The following is a 21,168-nucleotide window of genomic DNA, read 5'->3' as shown; positions in this document are numbered from 1 at the left end:
AAAACATCATGGATGGTACAGAAAGATAACGTGATTCGAAGGCATGACATAGGTGACATTGTACATGATAGAAGGACCTACAACCTGATGACGAAGAGAGCTGACTCTAACAGTCTACAAAAACGAGAATATAAATTGGGATGAAGCCTGGAAGAAGAAGTGATAAGATTAGGCATGCAATTATCCAAAAAAAATCTCACCTTTTAGCCGACGATGACATTTAATTACTTGAAACTTTCTTTCTTGGTGAAGATTTTAAAAAAAATCACAATTTATTATTACTGGTACCTATATCACATTAATCATTTTCAACAAATCACAACGTTAATTGTTAGTATACACATTTAAGTGAAATACTTAACGAAAACAATTAATAAATTCGCGTGGATCAACATTGTACGTGCGTAGATTTTTCGTTCCGTCGCGTTTCCGGTCGCGGCAGCTGTCAAACTGACAGCGCGATTTTCGAAATTGGAACTCATCCCTCCATCCGGAGAGGAGCGTTCCGTAATTTGCTCCGTCGGCGATCCGGCGGACGCAGCTAAGGGTTGAACGAATCACGCCGCGCCGCCCCTGCGCGGCCGGCCAATCCGGGGGCTGGGAAATGCCAGTGGGCGGGCTTCAACCCTTGCCGGTTCCGCCCTCCGAGGCACGTTCTGCAGTTTGAGTGTGATTTGTGAGGTGTGCGTATTTCTGAGATTTATCACTGATACTATTAATTTAATGTTGGATTTTTTTTCGTAGTTTTACTGTAACGACGTTGTATCATACAATATTGAGAGAGTATAATACAAGTTGTATCCATACAATATTAAGTTATCACTTCAAATTTAACATTTAACAAATCAATTTGGACGTTTTATTGTATTTTTTAAAGTAATAATTTTTAATAATACATTCAAAGAAGTACTCATGATTCAAAGTAGTATTGAAAATCTTGTCTGAAAACTTGAGTACAGATCGTGCGCACTGACTATGACAGCGCGCCGCGCAGGCCAACTTGACAACTAGCGCACTTGCTAGTCTTAAGCACGAAAGATGTGAAAGGTATTCTCACACTCGCGTAAACATTTTTTTTTTCAAAATTGTGACTTTTTTATTTTATACAATATAACGTCCAATTTGATTTGTAACGCGTCCAATTTGGCATGTAAAATGTCTAGTTTGAAGTAAAAAACCTGTATATAACCACTTCTTTGACTTCAGAATACCTACCTATATTAGATATTATTTCAGTAAAAAAAAACAATTTCCAACGCATTATTTCTTTTTATAGGGTAGATTATGAATTTTATCGTGTTCCCAGTTTAGCTATGATGTGAGACCTATTTTTCATGTAAACTAGATTTTTTCAAAGACATTTTTAGGGAATAATCTGATACCCTATTGATTAATGACATTAAAAAAAAATAATGCAATAAATTATCGGATATTACAAGAAAGGACACTTCTAATAAAATATATAGAATAAATTGTTTTACATCCTTTTCAAGCACTATGTGTGTTTGAGAGGGACAAAAATAAGCCACCACTTTATTTTTCCCCAAAGTTTGTCTCTTTGTGTAGGCAGAAATCCATGTTTTCACAGAGGAAATGATTTATATAATAAATATCTAGAATGTACTTACCTTAGAATATAAAACATTTAAAAATAGTATTAAAATTAAAATAGATTCATTCATTACTATTTATAAATTAAATAAGTGATAAGATTTAATTTTGAATTAATGTTTTACTCAGTAAATACCACTTTTTCTTAAAATGTACTGTGAGACGTGTTTCAATGCATTCCGCATCATTTTCAAACACCGGTATATTGATTCAGTAGATTTTAAGAAACAGTGGTATTCACTAAGTAAAACCTTAATTAAAAATGGATAGATTTTACCACAAAGTGACTGCCGAAACAATTAATAAAATAAAATTTAAATCTAATCACGTAGTTACAAGGGTAAGGAAAATAAATCGGATAACAGAAATAGTAACAGTTATCCATTAGTCACGTCTCTACGTACCTGCTTAATTTTAAACCTACATTCTGTAAACTTTATAATTTTATCAATTTTCTTTTTTTGTGGAATACTGGATTTTTAATATTTTTTATGATGAGGTACTTACGCTTTTCAATTATTTCCAACTTAAAGTAACATATCGCTCACTCCTTTTAACAACGTCAAATATCAAAAAAACTTGATTTTTCAGGAGATCGTTTTTAAAGTTTAAAAATATAATACAATGTATTAAAAATAAATATCAAGACACTTATTGAACTTTTTACTGTGCAACAGATCTTTTTAGGTAAAACCCGAATGTTTTTTGCCCATTTGAAAAATATTTAGTGTATTTAAAAAAAATATTAAACAAAACCTTTTCTTCAAAATGCAAAAACAACACTTTCTGCCCTGTAGCGGGTAAATATTAAGTTAAAGATATGCCGCTTTTGCTGGGATATAGTACATTTTCTGGGCATTCCGAAAATATGCACAACTGAAAATTGACGATTTTTGATACATGACGTTGTTGAAAGGAGTGAGCGATATGAACTAAACGTCTGCGAAAACATATTCAAATGTAGATATGGACATTTTATTGATTTACATTTCATTCCAAGGCGATGTAACTAAATTTATATAAGATGTTCACGAATCTCGTTTTCTCCACTTGCACTTAGCTACTTAGGAGTTACATATTATACCAATAACTCCTAAGAAGAGGAACCCAAATTTTGAACAAGGATTTTGACACACCTAAAAATGTTTTGAATAAAATTAAATTTCACATACATATGTGGAAAAAATAAGTTGACGTGATATAGTAATTTTGCTATTTTATTCTTTTTTAGACATCTCAACATATCACCAATAGATGTCTCTAGTGAAATTCTAGTGATTCAAGTAGGTACCTACAATGTTTCGAAATTAAATCATATATATAGAACTTTCAAGAATTTGAGTAGTGTTGTTGTCAATCATGGGTAGAATTGGTGAATGTTACACGTGTCTAAAGTGATCACTTAAATCAGCCCAATGCCCCGTAATGCCCAGACTTCCAAATTCTTCTTCATCTATGTTAATATGTCCAAAAAAAATATGAAAAATAACTCCTTTAATTTAAGACAATCCATATTTGTGAACAAATATTTGGACACACTCAAAACGTTGTAAATAGTAATTCTGATTTATTTATTTTTCTACAGTTTTAAGATCTTTTCACTGTCAAAAAATGATGCAAATTTGTTAGCGAAAAAAATACAAATGACTAAATATGAACCCTGCATTATCGATATTGTTAGACATAAAACAACATCTGCATTGTAAGTGTTACGGCGGATGAATTAATTTGCCGGTCCTGTATTCCTGTGGGGGGGAGGATGAGTTGGGGTGCCGAATATAGGCGCAACCAACCCTCTCAACGAGAACAGGGATGAACTCGAGGAAAATCATATTTTACGATGTATTTTTTATTTAAATATACGAAACCATGATTCCGTTGGTGCAATCCTTCTAATACGTGGGCCGTTTGAGGATAAGGTAAACAACAAACAAAAAACAATACCATAATCTATAATTAAAATGTAACTTTGTTTTCAAATCACTATATATATTTTATTGTAACTTAATTATAATGTCTACCGGTTTCGAAGCTAACCGCTTCTTTATCAAGACTGATTAATACTAAAACACTATCTACTAAACAATATTCCAATTATTTAGACGGTTAGGTAAAGGAGATTGGGTAGATCTCAAGTGGCTTTTTGTGTTGATTGGCAGTCACAGTCAAAAGGGATCAGGGATGATGAGTGATTGGAAACATATTTAAAAACGGACTTTTAGCTAAATCATTTACTTGTGTATTTATTAGTTGTAAATTATTATTAATTGCCTTTTTATTTTCTAATATTTCTAAGTAATCTAATTTAAATCCTCTATTGCACGTGTGTAATATAATTAGACCTTTATTTTTATCAAATAAGTGATTTTTTCTGTTAAGTGATTTGCAAATTCAGAATAATTATTATTATTAAGGCATCTTGTATGCTCTTTACATGGGATGTTAAAATTTCTAGATGTTTTTCCTATATATAGGCTGGGACACGATGAGCACTGTAAGGAATAATTTCCTGATTTATTATATTTATCGACCTTATCTTTATTATTTCTTAATGATTTATTCAAACTATTAGGTTATAATAAAATATTTATAGAGATTTTAAAACAAAGTAACATTTTAATTATAAAAGGGAAAATCACAAAGTTAGTGCTTCAAATATAAATTATATAGTACCATAATCATTAAATATTGCAGGTATCTTCACACAGATCACAAACTGTTTTAGTCTCGTGCCCGAAATCGAAATTTTTCGTCAAAGGGAAAAATAAAATCGCCAAAATGTCCCATCATAGAAAGAGAGAAGGATTAAAAACATATATCATACTTCTTGCACTTCTATCTGTCTTTTTGGGCTTCTTATGCCCTGTAAAAGTATTCTCTGTAGAATAACAATAACAAGGGGGCTTTATCGCCCACTTTGAGAAATACTGATTTATAATATAGAAGAGAATAGCTCATATTACAGTTGATTTGGTTGTACATACAGTATCAAAATATCCCTGATAGAGGATTTTCACTTTATTATAATAATTTCTTACTCGTGCAACCCATCGTTAAATCAAAAAAATTAAATAAACCAAATACATTATATTATTAAAATACATAAATTACCAAAAAGTTTTTTTTTGTGAATATCAAAATCGACAAATATTTGTATTGGCGTCTAACGTATTGATAATAGACATTCCTTCAAACCCTTATCCGTACCCGATGGTGCATAGGGCACTGCATCGTATAAACGCAGTGTTATCTTGATCGTTAACACATGAAGGAAAGGTGATCAGCCCTCCGCTTCAAGTACCAGTCCAGGGTAATATTGAATAATTATTGAAGTGAAAAAATCACTTGTATTTATTTGACTCCTTTGGGATTCGAACCCGGAACCTCCAGTACAATAGCTGAGCATGCTAATCATTACACTACGGAGGCGGATAAAATAGACATACATTCCCCTTATTATTATCACCACAACCCCTGATTCGGTAGCTGTAATACATAAAAGTTGTTTTCTATTACAACTTACAAAACAAAGTTTTTACATTGAATTTCCTGCTCCGCCCCTGCGCTGTTACAGCTTGCCAACTCAACAGAGGGGGTGAGTAATTTTTAATACGACGATACGTATTATTATTATCATTCTCTGTTACACCGATTGCGTTTATTATGCGCCTAATCAAATATAATTCGCAAAGCCGCACTTAATGTAATAGCCTCCTTTTGATTCCACCCAGCGGTCATAATTGCTGGAAATATGCCACTAAATAATATGTAGATATTAGGAATCAGGAATTCTAATTAACTTGTGCATATATCTTGCATAATGTAATACATATTTGTAATAAAATTACAGTAAAACATCGATATAACGGACCTACATTTAACGGACTTCGGATAAAACGGACAAAAAACCGATCAAATGTCAAAAATTAAAAACGTCCTTTAATATTATTGACAAACTAACTAATCATTACGCCGCTTCCCCGCAGGGGTAGGCAGAGAGAATCGGACGCCACACCACTCTGTCTTTGCGAACATTATTCGCCTCTTCTACATTCATGCATCTCCTCATACATACCCGACGATTATTACGACTCCTGACCCGGCCGCTTTCAACAATTCGACACACCTGATTGTGCCAAGTTTTCCTCGTTATTCCTATGCTTCTTTTTCCAACTACATTCGCCTCATAAATTTGTTTAACCGTTCTTTCCTCACTCATAAGTTCCACATGTCCAAACCATCTCAACACACCTTTCTTAATTTTGTCGGTAATGCTTATCTCAGCCTTGCTTTCTTTCCTTATTTCATCATTCGAACATCTATCAAACATCGTTTTGCCACACATTCGTCTGAGGGATCGCATTTTGACTGCATTCAGTCTGCTTTCATCCTTCTTTTGCCTACTCCATGCTTCGCTTCCATACATAAGGGTTGGAACCAGAACTCTGTTGTGCACTGCCAGTTTAGCTTTCGCTGATAGATTTTTATTTGCTAAAACTGATTATTCAAGTGTCGCCGCATGTAAAAAAAATGCGGCCATGATAATCACGTCATAGATCTAGCACTAGATTTGTGGAGGTCCTCACCAAAACGTTACATTTCCATTATAAATGATTTTAACTAATCAGGAATTCTTGCTTGTAAAATTGTTACGTTTTGTTGCGATTTTATGATTTCATATTGGTTTAACACATTGATTGGCCACGTTTTGTCGCAACTTTCACTAAGATTTCGATAGAACACAGTAAACAGAACAGATTTGCATTTCAAGGATTTTTTGGGCGATATTGGAAATGTAGCTTTTTGGTGAGGACCTCCACAATTGGAGACATAATGACGTCCTGCTAGTAGATTGCATCTAATAGCTAAAGCGACGGTTTATTAGGAGAGTAATAAATATAATTTTGTTTGTGTTTTGTATTGTTTTTTTTTTTATTTATATCGAAATACAGTGTTCATATTTTATATACAAATTTTATGATTTATTTTAAATATATTTTTATATCTGTTCGGCATTAACGGACATCCCCTTCCCCCTAATTAGTCCGTTATATCTAGGTTTTACTGTACTGGCATATATTTGAATTACGTATTCTGATTATATTACATGCAGATAAAGACGTGTAAATTTTATTGATTATAGGGGATTTTGGAACGTATTTACTGTGTACTACTTCGAAATCCATATCCGTAGTTTAATCGTTAGCACGTTTTGTTAAACGCAATGGAGGCCCCGTGTTCAATTCCAAGGAGGGCGTCAAAATAGATATAAGCAACTTTTCACTCACTTTGAAATGGTACCTAAAGCGCAGGTTTGATCACTTGACTTCTTGTAAGTAACGATTGATCGTTCTTGAGAAAACACTGTATTAATTCGACACAGTGCCCTATGCACCATTGTGTGCGGATAAGGGTGAAAAGAAGATGATTTTTCCCATATTAAGTGTGAAATGTAATGTATTAAATTTTCATCAAATTGAAACCATCGAATATACCAACTGGTTAAAATCACATTTAAAAAATATACAAATATTAAGTAATTATTGAAGACAGATATTTATTTTCTAAATAATTAAGTTTTTAGTTTATATATAAGTAGAGGAAGTTATTTATTAAATAAATATTATGGACTTTAGCATCGAATCTCAATTGATATAACTAGAAGTAAACTTGAATCAAACGCTTACGTTATAAATGATTTTTAAAAAAGCTTCTTAAAAAAACTCGTAATCAGTAAAAGCATCAATCTTTTGTAGTCATACAGGAGAAAGTGACCAAGTGCATTTTTTTACAAAAACGTGATCATTGACTATTCGATATCTTACTAGCTTAATATTGCCCTGAAAAAAATCCCAAGGGATTTTAAACTTGGAAGTATAATATATCGACTTGTTAAAAATGACTAACTGCATTGATGTTTATTTTCTTGACTTAAATGGCCCTCCTGAACATTTTACGTTTTGTTAGTTGGTCATTTTCTCCTGTACGGCTGCGATATATTTAAGCACAAAATATGATAAATAAAAACTGGGTGGGCTGCATCACATCTGTACCGATAAAATTAGCTATTTTTGAAGTACATTAAATTAGTGAGTAGGTAATACATGTTGCCCATTGGACTCGGGCATCCTTATGTTAACACAAGATTTTTTATTCAATGCACTCTTTATATCCATGCATTATAATATAGGGATGTGACAAAAGTCACAATGAGAGTGTTGATTAAGCGCGACTGCTTGTCAGATACGGTTGGTGGTTTCAAGGGGTTAAAATATGACCGTGACAACCCTCAATAAATTGATTACATGAAACTTGAACACTTACGAAAAAATACTTTCCACGTGTTAAATTGTGTCTAGAATAAGTATTGAAGTATGCAATAAAAAAGTGCTCAGGATATTTATATATATATATATATATATATATATATATATATATATATATATATATATATATATATATATATATATATATATATATAAATATATATATATATATATATATATATATATATATATATATATATATATATATATATACATTTATATATATATATATATATATATATATATATATATATATATATATATATATATATATATATATATATATATATATATATATATATATATATATATATATATATATATATATATATATATATATATATATATATATATATATATTTATATATATATATATATATATATATATATATATATATATATAAATATATATATTTATATATATATATATATATATATATATATATATATATATATATATATATATATATATATATTTATATATATATATATATGTATATATATATATATATATATATATATATATATATATATATATATATATATATATATATATATATATATATATATATATATATATATATATATATTTATATATATATAAATATATATATATATATATATATATATATATATATATATATATATATATATATATATATATATATATATATATATATATATATATATATATATATATATATATATATATATATATATATATATATATATATAAATACGTATATATTATGTACATACATATATTATACTTAATATGAAATTTTAAATATAAAAAATAAAACATTTGTACAAGACCATTTTTACTGTCCGCCTCCGTAGTGTAATGGTCAGCTCGCTCGGATTATTACCCTGGACTGGTACCTGAAGCGGAGGGCTGATCACCTTTCCTTCATGTGTTAACAATCAAGATAACACTGTATTTATATGATGCAGTGCCTTATGCACCATCGGGGTGTGGATAAGGGTTTGAAGAAGAAGAAGATTTTTTTTTAGTTTATTAATGTAAACATGACCCGTTTCGAAAACTATATAATCGTATGTTCTCATCAACAGATGAAAATATAAACTATTTTATTATTTAAATGATATTCCACAAAATACCAAATTTGTTTTTTTTTTTTTAATATTTGTTCTCTTCCATGTTTTTTTTTGTCCATCTCCGTAGTGTAAATGATTAGCTACCGTATTGGAGACCCCGGGTTCGATTCCAAAGGGATCAAAATAAATGACTGATTTTTGACATAGGTATTTATTTTAATAAATATTAATAATTTAAAATGTACCTATCTAAATTTCAATATTTATAAAACAAGAAAAAAACGTAGGTATTGTAAAATCTAGCCTACACAAGTACAATGTAATATATGTGGGGGTATTTATTTCGGGGTTGTAAAAAACGACCGAAAAAAATACAATATGGAAATATATTATATGGCGCACGTGACAATTTTATGGATGTCATTATATGAACAAAAACATATTGTTCCATCTACATATTGTATTGTTATTTTATTGGCTTTCAGATTTTTTACTAAAATTATCCACATTAAGAAAGTGACTTTTCCCATTGCCGTCATGAAATTTATAAATCCAGAAAACTAATAAATAATGAATATATAAGTGTAGCATAATTTAGATTAAAAAAAATAGTGTGGAAGTAGTTTCAAAAGTCCATGAAATTTCATGAAAATGACAGCAAAAAATCCTCCTTTTTCGAGTTTTTTTATAGAAGCTAAAAATCTTAACAAAATCTCCGTCTTGCTGCCTTTTTTTATTCTGAAAATGAAATCTGACGAAAGTCTTACTTTTAAGGGGCAGAACGACCCAAAAAACCATTTGGATCACATTCCTCAGTAATGATGAGAATTGAAGTCTTTGTGCATATTATAAGTTATCAGTCTTAACAAAGACTTTTTTAGTCGATTCAAACCCTTATCCGCACCCCAATGGTGCATAGGGCCCTTCATCATATAAACGCAGTGTTATTTTGATCGTTAAAACATGAAGGAAAGGTGTTCAGCCCTCCGCTTCAGGTATCAGCCCAGGGTAATATTGGATTAATATTAGAGTGAAAAAATCACTTTATATTTATTAGACCGCCCCTGAGAATCGAACCCGGGACCTCTAGGCAAGCGTGCTGACCATTACACTACAGAGGCGAACAAGAATTTCAAAAATCTTATTATTTATTATACAGACACTGGAATATTCACCGTACACACGATTTGTCAACATTATAGGTCTTTCAACTTGATATGAAACATCTATCTTTCTTTTTGTATGAAAGAAGATGGAAGTCTGAGCATTCCAGTGCTTATGACCTGGCATTTGGCTGGCTTCGTTCATTCACCTTTCTGTCCATTATTGAACATATTTTGGCTGTATAATTAAAATGTAACTTTGTTTTAAAATCACTATAAATATTTTATTGTAACTTAATTATAATGTCCATAATCCCTAATCCCTTTTAACTGTGACTGCCAATCAATACAAAAAAAATAAAGCCACTTGAGATCTACCCAAGCTCCTCAAAGTCATAATATTTTGAATTTTGTTTAGTAGATAGTGTTTTAGTATTAATCAGTCTTGATAAAGAAGCGGTTAGCTTCGAAACCGGTTGACATTATAATTAAGTTATAATAAAATATTTATAGTAATTATAAAATGAAAAATCACAAAGTTAGTGCTTCAAATATAAATTATAAATTTTGCTTGGTTGGAAGATATAGCTTATTAGCAATAAGCCCACCAATGTACTTGTTTCTTTTCTGTATGTGAAGTTTAAATAAATAAATAAATAAACATACATATTCCATTAAATTTTAAAGGTGGCGCTATCTAGTATGTATATAACTAACTATGTATATAAATACTCCACGAGTTTCTGATGGCGCCACAATCAGCCATACTTCCAAATCTATTTAAAATGTTACCCGAATGTGGAAGGTACCCGAGACCATTGCATATATCGCTCACTCCTTTCAACAACGTCATTTATCAAAAATCGACAATTTTCAGTTGTGCATGTTCTTGGAATGCCCAGAAAATGTACTATATCCTAGCACAAGCGGCATATTTTCAACTTAATATTTACCGGCTACAGGGCAGAAAGTGTTGTTTTTGCTTTTTGAAAAAAGGTATTACTGTATTTAATTATTATTTCAAATATACTAAATATTTTTCAAATGGAGAAAAAACCTTCAGGTTTTACCTAAAAAGATCTGTTGCACAGTATAAAGTTCAATAAGTGGCTTGATATTTATTTTTCATGTTTTATTATATTTTTAAACATTAAAAAGGATCTCCTAAAAAATCAAGTTTTTTGTTAAATGACGTTGTTGAAAGGAGTGAGGTATATATACCTACAACTTATAAGTTTCAAAAATTAATGCAATATGGATGTTCAATAATGGACAGAATGGTGAACGTTACACAAGTGTATGAAGTCATCCCTTAAGTCAGCCAAATGCCAGGAGTTTTTTTTAAAATAACTCTTAATTGGAGACAGTACAGATTTGTGAACAAGTATTTGGACACACTCAAAATATTGTATAAAAATTAACAGCTAAAAATAAAAAGGGATATTTTCTATCGTTTCTCGAGTATGTGAATATAATCCAGGATTCGGACCTCACATACAAATGAAAAAATGAAATAGTTTCTGCTTAATAAAAAGCTTCTCTCATCTCATCATAGATGTCTCCAGTGAAATTGTAGTTAGTTCAAACAGTTTGTTTCGAATTTGATCAATATAATAGAAGTTTCAAGAAATTAAGTAGTGTGGTTGTCAATCGTGGGTAGAATTGGTGAATGTTACACGTGTGTTAAGTGGTTACTTAAACCAGCCTATGAAGGTCGTAAGCCCTGTATATGCCCAGACTTACATATCATTCTTCATCTATATTAGAATTATATATGTTTCATATCAAGTTTAGACACGTAAAATATGCTTGTTTCTTGCCTAAATGGAACTAAAAGTAGTGTTGTGCGGAAACAGGGGGTTGAAATAAAACAAATAAAATGTTTAATGTTTCATTTATTAACATTTGATGTTACCATATTATAAGTTCAGAGGCAAAGTACGAATAATGAAATGTACGGATAGAACAAGTGAATATAATATATGAGACAAAAGTAATAACAACATCGCCATCTTTGTTCTATTTATACACACAATATCGTACACTTAATTATAACACTCACACATCCATCAATCACTATTCTTTATTAATAACATGTCAACATTTAGATAGAAACAAATTTAGTATCCGCTCTTGTGTTATTACTCTATATGAATATGAAGGCGAATATTATTATTTCCATAGAATGTAATACTATGATACACTCAACCGCTTACGGATTGTAATGAGAGTGAAACTGAGAATGACGGAACATTCCCTCAAATTATATGATCAGTTATCCATTCAATAATAACTCTCCGTGATAGTTTTATAAACTGTTATTTAAGGTACATTGCTGTATCAATTTTCTTGCGTTGATATCATCAAGCTTGAGACAAGCTGCTTTTTAAGCTATAAATCTTTTATACTTTTCCTTAAAAAACATTGTTCATTAAAAACATCAATGTCAAGCAAAAAATAGAAGTCAAGCGAATGAACGAATCTGTAGGTTTCTTTATAAATATTTGAATATTGATTAACACTCAGATACAAGGAATAACGCACCATATTAATGTATTTTTTTTAATGATATATTAGCTCCATTCAAAACATCAAAATTCAACACTACAGCAATATATATATTATCAAACATTTAACATTTGTTTTTCCAAAATATTATCTTAGAACACTGATAGAAAATAGAAAGATGTGTTTTATTATCAATATAATTGATTACTTTGCGAATAATATTTACTTTGCACATATAACACGTAGGGTATTTGAATGAAATCTCTTTTTAATCTGTTCACAATTACATAAATATATAGTAGTGCTTATCCAATATACGATAATTAAGAGCTAGGTATTGTCTTTTTCATTAATGCCAGATTTGGACAACCTAGGTTTAAAAATTTAATAATTATGTCGGAGACCATTCTCTAATGCGCCAAATCAGTACTGAGCGATGGCAAAATTGTAACACACAGCTATATTGTACAACTCCTGGGTAATAATCAGCCAATGAGCCAGTGGGACAGACATTATACGCTGAATGCAGTGATGTGCTTCTAAAATGTGAACATTGGTGAGCACTAGAGATGCACCGAATATTCGGTAATTACCTATTCCATATGACATAGTCAGCGTAGTTGTTTGGTATTCCGCATAATATTGGTTGAAATACCGAATATTAAACCACGAATAGTGATGGTGGACACACACTAGGACAACCAATGGAATTCCGTGTCACTAACTTATACATTATAGATAGATATGCATGCCAAATAGTACAATAAACAGTCACTAGTTCTTACTTTATCTATAGATCAAATCAAGTAATTATTGTGATTGTGTAAAAATTCCATCTCGCAAACAGGATTGTGAAAAATTCCATATTTTAACGGCTACCTTTCCCAATCGAAATTATTTGCGAACCCGTAGCGCAGCATCACTGGCTAAATGACACAGTATTGTCATCGGATCAGGGCGTATATTTGGCACATTACAGAATAGGGGATGATCGATGGATGGAAAGGAGTAGGGAAATATGAGGGGACTGTGAAAAGAATCCTAGATTTGAGAATCGTAGAAAAAGACACTGGCTAAGGAGACTTAAGATCGAGCCGACTTCTAACTAGAAAGTATAATGATGAATAATTATGGCACACACTCGCCAGAACTCAATTCGTGGGATGGCGAGCTTTGTCTAACAGATAGGGAATCTCTCGGTAGAAAGTCAACGGATGTGGTAATGTGGAGTACAACTAGCATTCGGTAACGTCGCTTCTTAAAGATTAGAAATTGTGCCGATGAATATATTGAAACAGTCCTATCTAGGATTCCAACTAACTCAAAGCATATTCTCATCTGGCATATCAACTCAGTTGAACAGTGTTATCACTAAATTTATTGATATAAGATTTTCGAAAACTTTTAGATGTCCAAAGTGAATAATTTAGACTAACAATGAATGAAGCAAAACACTATATCTTAAGTTCCTTAAATACGAGTTTAAACCAAATAAAAAGTTTACTGATATGCATTAAACACTCTCCAAAGTTCTTGTATTTTTAGGTTATTTGAAGTTGACTCTGAAGGAATTGAATTGAATGAATTAAATTTAATTTTACTTAATTATCCATTAAATTAAAAAAATACAACGCTCGTATAAGACTACATTTTAAGTTTATTAATGTAAACATGACTAGTTTCGAAAACTATAAATTTCTCATCAAAAAGTGAAAGGATAATCTTATTTAAAAAAATTGTACTTTTGCCTTTTGATAAGAACATCCATAGTTCTTGAAACTGTAATTTTTACATAAATAAACACAAAATGTGGTCTTATACAAGTGTTTTATTTATTATATTTAAATCATCATGTTATCCCACAACGTAAACGCCAAATCAGTGAATAATTTAATTTTGACACAAATTGACGCTACTTTACGAGTTATTTCAATATTCTATGTGTAATGCATATCAGGAAAATTACCGCCTAAAATTTCCACAATTTTTTCTAATCACACTCAATTCACGGATAAATGAGTGAACCGAATCATGTGCGAGTTATGGTGGGGACTGACTGGAGCATTTCGTCGTAACGTAACGTCGTAACATCACTCGCGGCATCAGCGAGCATCAGCATCAGCGAGCAGCTCAGCATCAGCGAGCATCCGAAACTATGGATGGAGCGCTCGGCTCGCTGTACTGACTATACGAATGCTCGCATCGTAACGTTACGTTATGACGAAATGGCTCCGGTCAGCCCCTACCATCAGAGTTAAACTTACAGAGAATGGTACACTATCCACTCACCTTGCATGGGGATATTCAAACGAGACAAGTTCTTAATTATTATTCCATATATATCTAACAACAAAATGAAAACATCAAACAGTAAATATTTCATGTTTCAATATTCAATAAGACCTTATACCTTATTTAAAACTGAATTAAAGTTAACCGACAAGATACATTTATGTAAAGGTTTTATTCATTTATTTACATCAAAACCCAATTCTGAAGTTTCCTAAATAGTGAAAATCCTGTCTCACAATCGACCTTTACCATTTCCTGACAATGCACTTTAACCCCTAGCATATGTACAATTCTAGGTCTTCCCTACAGAATAGATACAATTCTAAAACTTCCCTGCAGATTAGATACAATTCTACATCTTCCCTGCAGATACAATTCTAGGGGATCCCTGCAGAATAAATACAATTCTAGAACTTCCCTGCAGAATAGATACAATTATAGGTCATCCCTGCAGAAAAGATACAATTCTAGGTCTTCCCTGCAGAATAGATACAATTATAGGTCATCCCTGCAGAATAGATACAATTCTAGGTCTTCCCTGCAGAATAGATACAATTCTAGGTCTTCCCTGCAGAATAGATACAAATATCAATGGGTGTTTTATATTTTCAATTCATCATTGCAAATTAGTTATGGAAGTATTGAACACCAGTTTTCATTTCATCCATCAGACAATTGACATAATCAAATACATTATATAGGGATTGATGCGCAATTTTTATTGTAAAAGGTATATATGAAATCCAAAAGTCTCGAGCGATCCGTTTTATAACACTAAGTGACTATATTGTATCTACTCTGCCAATTTCAATAAAATTATCTAGTGTACGGGTTCAAATTTCTAAGATCAGTCACTCGTTTGAGTAAAAAATATCTTCACTCGTAAGAAGGAAACCTCAAAACATCGCTAAGTGAGATGTCACTTTGTAGCGGATTCTGACGTTCAACGAGCGAAGGCCCAAAGCCTTCATTTGGTACTTTGAAAGTGCAACATTCATGATACACTTTCATAGAGCAAACTACCTCGTGTTTGGAAGTGGTCACCATTTTCTAGAGGATCCTGACGCTAAGGAAGGCCTAAAGCCGTCGCCCGATACTTTAAAAGTGGAATATTCATGATGCACTCTAATAGAGCAAACTACCTTGTGTTTGGAAATGGTCACCATTTTCCAGAGGATTAGATACTTTGAAAGTGGAACATTCATAATGCACTTTCATAGAGCAAAGTACCTCATGTTGGGAAGTGCCACCATTTTCTAGCAGATTCTGACATTCAACTAGCGAAGGCCTAAAGCCATCGCACGTTACTTTGAAAGTGGAACATTCATAATGCACTTTCATACAATAAAGTACCTCAAGTGCCACCATTTTGTGGGCCACAAAGATGAGATGTTTATATGGATGGAAGCAAGTAACAAGATAACTAATACTCGATTGAATTGTCTTAAAGCGACAAATGCAAAGGTGATCTGTCTTATTCCTGTTTCCAGGCCATGCAGCTTTGTTTGTAGGTATAATGTACAGTTATCAAGCGCATCATGGCATTATTACGTAGTGCGTATTTACCTAGAAAACACTCATAAGGGAAATATTACTTATCAAGAGAGAAAAACTTTCCAACTATCAATTATGGGCCAAAAAGGCCCATGTCAGATAACTCTTCAATTTCGAAGTTAAATTTATTTATTTTTCAATAAAAAATAAACTCGTTTAGGACAATTTTTCTTTATTAAAATAAAAAAAAGGAAGGATCAAATTTAGCCATAAATATTGCTTCAATACACTAACGCCTACAGCAAATTCTACCTGTAAATTTCCTGGAAACTAATTAAATTAATTATGAACCTTGGAATGTATAGTTCAAACGATTCAGTTCGTAAAACACGTTTTCAGGAAAATAAAGGTATTGAGCATACAAAAATGAATGTACACAAATGTGTATCAATAAAGATGAAAACTAATTCAATTTGTCAAAAAGCACAGAAAATACATAATTACTTTAAGTACAACATTATGTTTAAATTAGAATCATTTCATTATAAAAATATCAGTTAGCAATTAAAAAATGACAGTCATTCAACATGCAGTTAAAAATACTATCAATAAAACACTTAAAATAAAATAATTAATACAAAAACGTATTAAAACAGCTTAAAACATAGAAAAACAGTTGTACAAATATTTACAAAAAAAGATATTATGGCCATGATTAAAATAAACCGACATAATCTATTTTTATTAACATCGCCAGAAAAATAATACAAATTTAATGACGGATAAAATTGTAAAATGACAAATTCATTTGAGTTTGTAATCTGGTTCAATCAAATAGGAAGAATATTGAGTAAATAAGTGTACTTTGAGGAAAGTAACCGGAAACCGTTTACGCAATCTAAATTGTAATTAGTCAATATATAATCAACATCAAAAAACATGTGTATTGAAGATATTTATTTAGGCTTCCCTGGAAGATGCTAGAGCAAAGAGATATGTTTTTGTATCTGTTTTTACATTAAATTAATACAAAAAAAATATAAACAACTAAAGTAATTCCTAAGATTAAACCCTCTCAAATATTGGGCAAAAGGATGGCAGCAGAATGGTATTTTTTATATAACCTAATAAAGCCCTGACATAAACAATAAAAACAGTTTACATCATATCATAATCTCATTTTTATACAGTGTAACTCGGTTATAGCGGCCTCGGCTGTTACGTCAACTAGGATATAACGTCTTTTTATGGCAAGTCCGGCCAAACTGTATGTATTATTATTATCACAGGTACCGTGGCGTTGTTGAGTAGACATTTGACTTTGAAACTGGCATCATGGGATCGATTCCTGCCAATTGCAAAATAAATTCAAGAAAGATTTCTATCGATCTGGGTGTGTGATGTATTTTTCACATCTACTTTCCCTATCCTATTACCTAACGTCCAAGTGACTCCGAAATCCAGCTACAGCTTACGCAACGCCGCTTATCATGGCCCTACTTAGGCTCAACTTTATAAGTTTTATAGCCTATACCTTCTAACAGAATTGCGCTGGTCCCTTCAATGACATTATAACCAAGTTCCACTGTATTACAAAACTAAAATTGATTCATAAGAAAAGGGCATTTTTATGGCAAGTAGAATTTATACTGAGGTAAATCAAATTTACGAGGCAATTTTTTACGGTGTGATTTGCCATACTTTTTAAATTATCGTTTTACAGTTTTCAAAGTAATAGATATTATAAATTTTCATTTCTGTTTTGGAAGGTGATCTTGTGACGTTTCACCCTTACTGGGTATTTAAAAAATTCATACTGAATTTCGAAGGAAGAAATTAATGACGAAGTAAGCTTTATTTTCATTAATTTATTTATTGAGAAAGGTTATTTACTATACGCAGCCACCTATTAAAATTCAAACAAAAATTAACAATATTAAAAAATCACTGGGTTATTTCAGATGAGTATAATTTCTTTTTAAAATGTGAATCTCCATAGGAAGAATTTATTTTTAAATTATAATTAACTTGGTAAATATAACTTTTCCTTCAAATCACATATTGTGGCACCTGTTTCGATCCATTCCGCATCATAGTCAAACGCTAGTTTGCAAATGAAGCGGATTATTAACCCTTCACTGCATAGTGTATCAAATTTGTTACATACTCAAAAGTTAGTGTTAAAACGTTCTTTAAACATATAAGCAACTATTCTTTGTTGTTACTGATTAGATACATTCATAACTCACGTATATAGTTCATAATTTAGCCAAAAGACGCGCTATGAACGCAAAAATTATAACATTTTGAGTGTGTCCAAATACTTGTTCACAAAATCTGGATTATCTCCAATTACAGGAGTTATTTTCATATTATGAAAATAACCCCTGTAATTGGAGATAATCCAGATTTTGTGAACAAGTATTTGGACACACTCAAAATGTTGTAAATAAATTATCTGGTCAAATTATAAACTTAATAATAAAAACGAAAATGGTATTTTCCGGCGTTGCTCATGTGTGTGATTATAATCCAGGATTCGGATCTCACATACTAATATAAGAGTTTCTGCTTAATAAAAAGCTTCTTTACATCTCACCAATAGATGTCTCTAGTGAAGTTCTAGTGATTCATGAACAAGGTTTCTAAATTGGTTCATATATATAGAGCTTCCAAGAATTTGAGTAGTGTGGTTGTCAATAATGGGTAGAATTGGTGAATGTTACACGTGTGTAAAGTGATCACTTAAACCAGCCTATGACGGTCGTAAGCCCCGTAAATGCCCAGACTTCCATATTCTTCTTCATCTTTGATGAGATGTCAAAAAATAATACAAAAATTATAACTTCACTTGTCTCTCGAAGACGAACTGTCAATGCAGTCATCCAGTGAAGGGTTAAGACAAAAAGTCATAAACATTAACTTTTTTAAACAGTCGAAATTTATTAAAATACAAATAATAATAAAAAAAAGCCTTCCCCTATTGTCCATGTTCCCACTGATAAAAAAAAATATATAAAAAATAGCTCCTACCTCTTCATCCTTCAACATCTCAAAGCTCTAAAATTAAGACTAGCTTTACATACGGTGTTTGAAAATTATGCGGAATACATCCAAACACATGTCACAATACATTTTAAGAAAAAGTGGTATTTAAAAAGTCAAATTTAAATATAAAATGTATAGACATTAGTACTGCCAAATCAATAATGAATTAATTTATTATTAAAATCACTTTTAATATTTTATTATACCTTAATTATAATTTTAATTATTAATTTAATAGAATTATTAATCATAATTCAGTTAATAATTAAGTGTCCGCCTCCGTAGTGTAATGGTTAGCATGCTCGGCTACCGTTCCGGAGGTCCCGGGTTCGATTCCCAGGGGGGTGTCAAATAAATATAAGTGATTTTTTCACTCTGATATTTATTCAATATTACCATGGACTGGTACCTGAAGCGGAGGGCTGATCACCTTTCCTTTGTGTGTTAACGATCAAGATAACACTGTGTTTATATGATACAGTGCCCTATGCACCATCGGGTGCGGATGAGGGTTTGAAGAAAAGAAGTTATAATAAAATATTAATAGTGATTTTAAAACGAAGTTATATTTTAATCATGTTCTGAAAAAATCAAGTTGCTTAGTGAGAAATTACAAAATAAATAGCTGCATTTGAATACGGGATCTAAAATGAGTATTTCCGTTAGATACAAAAACAGCACTCTTGCACAGCGATGTGTAATATCTAGGAGGGGTAGTTGTCTGCTGGGGGTCGGGACAGGTCCAGTCTAGGGGAGAGGAACCGTGACCTGGACGTAGGACACCGGGAAGTATCCGGTGCGGCCGTTGACGGAGCCCTCGTACCAGTTGTCGTCCACTTTGTTGATGAGAGTGATCAGATCATTCTCCTGGAAATTGATAACAAATTTTGTACTAAAAATAATAAAAATATTAGACAATTTATATAGTGCCGTGTTCGTGAAAAACCAACTCAAGGGCGCGTTACAATTTACGGTAATCGTAACATTTAAAACGGCAAATGTAAATATTTATTTTTCACATTAATTTTTATAATAAAATAATAATGATAAAAAATATATATACTTATATCGGAAGTGTAATGGCAAAGGGGTATATCTGTCAAATTTTTCATTTTCTAAGTTTGTTCCATAAAATGTCTAAAATAGTGTATTCCATAATCTGGCAAAAGGATAAAGCTGTAGTTACAATAATTATTCAGTTTTATTAAGATATGTATAAATAAAAATACATAAAACAAATGAGTTATTTAATTTCACAAGTTTGTTTTTGCTCTCCTGTAAAATTTGGTCTGAGACAGATATACCCCTTTGCCTTTACACTACCGATATACATATATATATATATATATATATATATATATATATATATATATATATATATATATATATATATATATATATATATATATATATATATATATATATATATATATATATATATATATATATATATATATATATATATATATATATATATATATATATATATATATATATATATATATATATATATATATATATATATATATATATATATATATATATATATATATATATATATATATATATATATATATATATATATATATATATATATATATATATATATATATATATATATATATATATATATATATATATATATATATATATATATATATATATATATATATATATATATATATATATATATATATATATATATATATATATATATATATATATAT

At 30.7% G+C, this 21,168-nt stretch overlaps 1 protein-coding gene and 1 long non-coding RNA gene across 13 annotated transcripts in view; one reads left to right on the top strand and one right to left on the bottom strand.

The window, feature by feature from the left end:
* Nucleotides 1-21,168, top strand: part of LOC148301289 (uncharacterized) — a 155,670-nt gene that overhangs the window by 128,021 nt on the left and 6,481 nt on the right. For 3 of the 7 annotated variants that reach the window (XR_015838811.1, XR_015838812.1, XR_015838810.1), the window contains exon 3: nt 2,843-2,894. The exons of the other annotated variants lie outside the window; for them this stretch is intronic. This is a non-coding gene — a long non-coding RNA (uncharacterized LOC148301289). The remainder of the gene's footprint in view (nt 1-2,842; nt 2,895-21,168) is intronic. 7 annotated transcript variants of the gene reach the window in all.
* EndoA (SH3 domain containing GRB2 like, endophilin-A) overlaps nt 11,980-21,168 on the bottom strand; it is a 150,955-nt gene continuing 141,766 nt past the window's right edge. For all 6 annotated transcript variants that reach the window (XM_088273469.1, XM_088273471.1, XM_088273468.1 and 3 more), the window contains one exon: nt 11,980-20,308. In XM_088273469.1, the coding sequence (XP_088129595.1) occupies nt 20,189-20,308 (120 nt within the window). In that variant the 3' untranslated portion in view covers nt 11,980-20,188. The remainder of the gene's footprint in view (nt 20,309-21,168) is intronic.

Source organism: Brachycentrus maculatus, unplaced genomic scaffold (genome assembly GCF_059751285.1).
Source record: "Brachycentrus maculatus isolate JH-2025_06_01 unplaced genomic scaffold, ASM5975128v1 h1tg000586l, whole genome shotgun sequence".
NCBI classification, from domain to species: Eukaryota; Metazoa; Arthropoda; class Insecta; order Trichoptera; family Brachycentridae; genus Brachycentrus; species Brachycentrus maculatus.
This window is presented reverse-complemented; position numbering and strand designations above follow the sequence as displayed.